At 41.4% G+C, this 5,375-nt stretch overlaps 1 protein-coding gene across 1 annotated transcript; it reads right to left on the minus strand.

The window, feature by feature from the left end:
- LOC123406057 (protein SAR DEFICIENT 1-like) lies at positions 1–3,927 on the minus strand. The gene is made up of 7 exons (XM_045099553.1): positions 3,724–3,927; positions 3,063–3,138; positions 1,954–2,006; positions 1,051–1,565; positions 730–890; positions 464–652; positions 1–387 (listed from the first exon to the last, which is right to left on the minus strand). Exons 1-7 carry the CDS (start codon positions 3,840–3,842, stop codon positions 7–9), a joined length of 1,494 nt encoding a protein of 497 aa, XP_044955488.1. The 5' UTR covers positions 3,843–3,927; the 3' UTR covers positions 1–6.
- Positions 3,928–5,375: the final 1,448 nt, after the last annotated feature.

The following is a 5,375-nucleotide window of genomic DNA, read 5'->3' on the forward strand; positions in this document are numbered from 1 at the left end:
GGAAAATTAATCAACTTGATCCCAACCACCAAGGTTTGTAGAGTTGTTCCAGGTGAAGCGATCGTCATCAATAGCTAGGCTTGGTATCCAGTGAATAGCATCACTTGTTGGAATAGACAATGCAGAATCTAAGGAGTAGTTGCTATTAGTTACCATTGCAACACTAGAGGTTGCTGTTCTAGACCTCATCTTGTCTAGATACTCGACATTTTGAGACCCTGAGCTGATCATGCTTTCATTACTCGCCGGTGTGCATGACGAACTAGGCTTTTCCTCGGGAAATGACATTAAACCTTCATATGCACCAGGTGTCATCTCATTTTCCACCACTTCCTCCAATTGTTCCCATTGCTCGTATGCCATGGAGGCCAATTGCTTCACTTTGTCCTGCAGTTAAGAACAAAGGCAAAGTTAAGTGATGACCAAGTTCATATTGCCACAAACTGATTTGCGGATGAGGTACCATATGTTCCTGTTGTAGTTGTTGCAAAGAGCATGTCTGCTCTCCAATTTTGGCTGCCAAAATCTCTCCTATGGGGCTGAATATAACATCACACCCTTCAGATTTGAAAACATAGCATTTCCCTCCCACACTACACGTTTTTGCATGATTGAGTGTTGTCTTCCATTGCCGATCTGACATGCCAACAAGCTGAAAATTTGGAACAGATTTAAAAAAATCAATACTATGCAGTGTTATATTTGCATAGTTTAATATATGATGCTTACACTTTTTAGCTTATCAGGGTCTATGGTGTGAAGTTTCAAGAAGTCTTGGACATTCTTGATCCCCTCGGACTCTAGTCTCTTATCAATTGGCCCATCTTTTCCGATGTTCTTGAGCCTCCATATATTGTCAGCAAGGATTGGAGGGTAATGCTTCTTGTACACTAGTAAACAAGGTAAATGCATTTTAATATAGTGTCTACTACTACTCAACATATATACATGCTAGGGAACATGATGTGTCGTCACTAACAATGTAGTCATGAAACTCACATTCAGCATAAATGATCTTAAAGATTGGTTAACCAAGAGATTCAAACTTACATTCGCCTCGATGATCTTTCACTGTGAAGCTTTCACTCAATGCTTCTTGAATCCTTGGCCCATAATAGCTTGTTGCCATGACGCGCACACCAATTCGGAACCTCCTACTCCTTATCCAACTTGAATTGTCAGTGAAAGCCACATCCTCTATCACAGCCACTCCTTGATTATTCATTGCTACATTGAGTGTACTACCCACAAGCAGTGGTCTCCTACCCTCCCTAGCCTTCACAATTGCAGCGTTGAACTGATCATTTGTCCACACCATGTCGTCTTCACATCTGAAATCACCATCTAGGACAAGTACCTCTAGCTTCATTGTTGAAGAGCCTTGGTTAGTGTGTGTTTCTGTGATATGATGGTTGGTTCTAGTATCTATAAGCCAGATTTCAATTGTATTCTTTGCGGCATCAACAAGCTTGTTGTTGGTAAAGATCGGTAGCATGAGCTTCTTTGTGAAGGAAAGCTTCAACCTAGGTGGGACATCGACCTCTTGGATGGGTAAAGGAAGAGACCTGATGAATGATGATTGATTTATCATATAGATATTGCATTAGGATACCACCGAAGTGATTTGATGGAACTAATACATGCATATAATTAGTCTTGCTGAAAACTTTTGTCATTGTCAAACAATTATCCAATGTGTGATCTTAAAGAGTAATATTTAGATTGTATCTTCTTAATATGTGCTAAATTAAGAATAGAACTCACTCGCAAAACAAACAAAAAATTAAGAATAGAACTGTATGAATATCTTGCAACTTTTTTTAGAATATGGCTACTTGTATTGACTGCAAAAATAGTGTGAACAAAAGACATATTGTGTCAAGAACGACAGTATATAAACTAAGCAACTGAATGCTAGTAGCTCACGATGTAAAGACAGTAAATGTATTATACCTGTATGGTAAGTTATTATGCTGATAAAAGATGTTCTGAATTTCCTCCCGTACCTAAATGTTAACATGAAATCTAAGCCTTAGTGACAATCGATACTACAACTTAAGGAAACGAAATACATCAAAAAAATTGCCAATTCTTAAGCAGTTGCTCACATAAATATTAGGATCAACATTTGTGCAGATGGACTGGATATTTTTTTCAGTCATGCAAAAGTGTATACACTTTAGCTCTTTCCATGCTACCATGCACTACATCGTATATGAAAAAGATGAGGCTGAACACAATTTCTCTACTTCTTGGGACGAGCTTTTTCTTCCTATACTTCCTATAGGGACTGGGTGTGCACTTCCAGGTGAACTTCTTTGTCATTTTTCTCTGCACTTCTGGGCGTGGTGTGTACATTCCTTCCGTGATGAAAGATCTGTACTCCCCGATTCTACACTTCAATTATCAGAAGGTCCGCAAGCTGCAGTATGTACTTGCCACTAAGGCACTAACAATCCTACTTTTCAATCAATTTTTGCATCAACGTGTGCTTTTACCCAGCACATGTCTACATGTATGAATTTCTTCACGTACACTTTCTTGAAACTGATACTCCCTCCGTCACGGTTTAGAAGGCGCGGATGGAAATTTTCTAAAACCTAGGTGATTATTGATTGGCTGTAAATGAGTTGAAAAATAGCATTCACACTACGCATGCATATAGAAAAAGTACAACGGAGTACTAATTAGCTGCTAGGAGTAAATGCAATGCGTCTTAAACCTTGTCTATTCTGGAAATGCACGTAAATCTAACCGTGCCTTCTAAACCGTGATGGAGGTAGTAGAAGATATTTCACTTATGTTAAGATATCATTATTACAAGATAGTTTTGACTCTGTTTAGCGGGAAAACTTCCAGATTTGGTAATTTGTCGCACCTATCCATTAAAGTGACATGAATTAGCTACTTTCAAAAAATGCCACACAATATCAAACGGAGCTATATATACAAGATTTAATTTCTACGCCACATGTAGAAATTGATATAGTTTAATTCTTCAATAAAAGTAGGCTAAGACAAGTGAGAACTCAATACATACAGGACATCGTTCTCAATCTTACCACCCTACGGATAACCGGTTCCAAACCGAATACTATTTGCTGGATAGTGTCTGCTGTGACGGCTCTTCTCACGACGCTGCAAAGATAGTCCAAAAAAAATCTAAAGTTAATAGAAAGTTTTTTTTTTGGCGGAAAAAGATATACACGAAGTTAACTACTAGCTATCTGGAAAAACACACATGCAAGCCTAGCATATATGGATATGTAGAACCTCTGTGTAGAGCATATTATTGGTAACCAAGCTAAAGTTAATCAAGACAGAGATCTTAGATGGGTTATAATTCTTACGAGCTACAACTAGCTCGAGTTTCGGTGAATCTAAAAGTTTGATTTCACTTGTTTTACAAGAGTTGATGAATGATATAATGATTAATACATGTCGTAGGTACGGTATAAGCTCATGTAATATTTTTCATATATTGACCCAATGACTCTGTTATTAACAACACCTACCGATTCAGCAAACAAAAGGAGAACAATCGGCTGATCAAATCAATATCGTTAACATATATATGCACTCGGATCGATCAAAGGAGTCAAGAAACAAACATATATATAACTGCTAGCTAGGAAGAAAGAAGTCAAACCACCAAGTAGCTAGCTAGATCAAGAAAATTGGAAATTGTTTCAAAACACGGTAGAGTCGAGTGAAGAGACTAACGATCTGAAGGAGACCGGGGTCGCCTGGCGTATGCGCCTCACGCCGTGCCGTTGCTGCTGATCGTCACCTCCGCTGCCCTGCTCGTCATCTTCCTCCACCCGCGGCCTTCGCACAGACATCTTAGTCTAGATCTCTAACGATCAAAACAGAGAAACTAGGAAGAGCCCAAGAGCTAGCAGATCGATGAAGCTGGCTGCTAGCTAGCTGCAGGTAGCTAGGGAGAGAGAGGCAACACGGAGGAAGGAGGCGCCAGGGGCAATGGTGGGATGCTCGAAAGGAATGCGGCCCGAAGCCGTATATATAGTGCTGGCCAGCTAGGTCTACGTAGAGAAATTGCTGCGAGCTTTTGTCGTCGACATAAAATAAAACAATAGTCGCAGTGCCACATGAGGACAGAATGCGCCTCGCAGACTCCGGGAAGGTGGCCGGAATTAGCTATACCTAGCAGCGCATCCGCACCGCAGTATTAATCATATTGTGAGCAAGCTAGCTACCTGGATTGATTTCAATGTACAGACCAGCCTCCCGGCATCAACAGTGAGGGTGCTGCGCATCGACAAAGCATACATACGTACGTGCACGCAGATGCAGCAGCGCAAAGTCTTGCTTGGGTTGGTGCAGCGGCAACTTCTCAGCCATGAGGAAGACGACTTGCTAGTCATGAGACGTGACTCGTCGGTCGGTCGTGCATGTACATACGCGTAGCAGCTGACCACGAATGGAAGGACCTGGAAATCAACGCGACCGGGCCGGAATTCGGTCTTCGGTTCTATGGCAGCGTAAGTGTGCAGGAAGACTCACGCACGCGTGTTCCCTCGAAGCTCCAGAGAAATTAAGGGCAGCTATTTGGTACAGCCGTCCGTCGCCTTGTGCACGCGCACGTACCCATCGTGCCCGGGAGGCCGCACCTTCCAAAAAGTACCAACAAAGGACACCATCCAAAAGCCACCACCTTTAGTAGTACCATGATAACATCGAAATTACGGCTAGCTTCTTAGATATAAGTACATTTATTAGTCGTCGGTTTAGCAGGTAGTAGTACGTAAGTAGCAAAGCTCTAGCTAGCTAGCTGGATCGACTGGAAGCAACTTTACCATTTTGCAAGCTGTACTCTTAGCAGAACTTCTTGCCGTTTTGTATGCACCTTCTCAACTTGTGCGACAGATCGGCTCTAGGTTTCGTCAAAGATTTGATTTTTCTTTGTCATTCTCATTTTTTCATCGGATGGGGGTAGTAAAACTGCAACCATGGAATCTCGGAAATTTTAAAAAACTTCTGTCCAAAATTATTCAAAGGAATTTTGAATTGAAATTTTTTCAGCATCAAAGTATATAAACTTTCAACCGCAAACAACAACAGAAAAAATGTAATCTGCGATGAACACAAGCTAGCCCCTTCCTCTATAGTGGTCAGTGTACACCCTTTACTTCCCAAAGGCGCGGTTTTGAACCCCTATGCGATTTTTCTCTCCTCCAACAGTGCACCCTTCACTCCCCAAAGCGTGATTTCAAACCCCATTACTGTGTCGCATATTCTCCCTCCTCCATCGGGAATACCACTCAAAACTTTTGTCCCTTTTTCACGTGGTTAGTGTGCACCCTTCACTTTCAAAGGCACCGTTTCAGACACCCCTACCGTGCCACAATTTTCTC

This window comes from Hordeum vulgare, chromosome 6H, assembly GCF_904849725.1.
Source record: "Hordeum vulgare subsp. vulgare chromosome 6H, MorexV3_pseudomolecules_assembly, whole genome shotgun sequence".
Classification (NCBI taxonomy): Eukaryota; Viridiplantae; Streptophyta; class Magnoliopsida; order Poales; family Poaceae; genus Hordeum; species Hordeum vulgare.

Bases quoted from the DNA above. Each gene is read 5' to 3' on its own strand.
- LOC123406057 (XM_045099553.1), bottom strand. From the start codon at position 3,842: ATGTCTGTGCGAAGGCCGCGGGTGGAGGAAGATGACGAGCAGGGCAGC. The intron at 2,007-3,062 runs GTAAGATTGAGA...GTTAACATTTAG, and splicing joins AACCGGTTATCCGTAGGGTG to GTACGGGAGGAAATTCAGAA. The intron at 388-463 runs GTACCTCATCCG...TCTTAACTGCAG, and splicing joins AACTACAACAGGAACATATG to GACAAAGTGAAGCAATTGGC.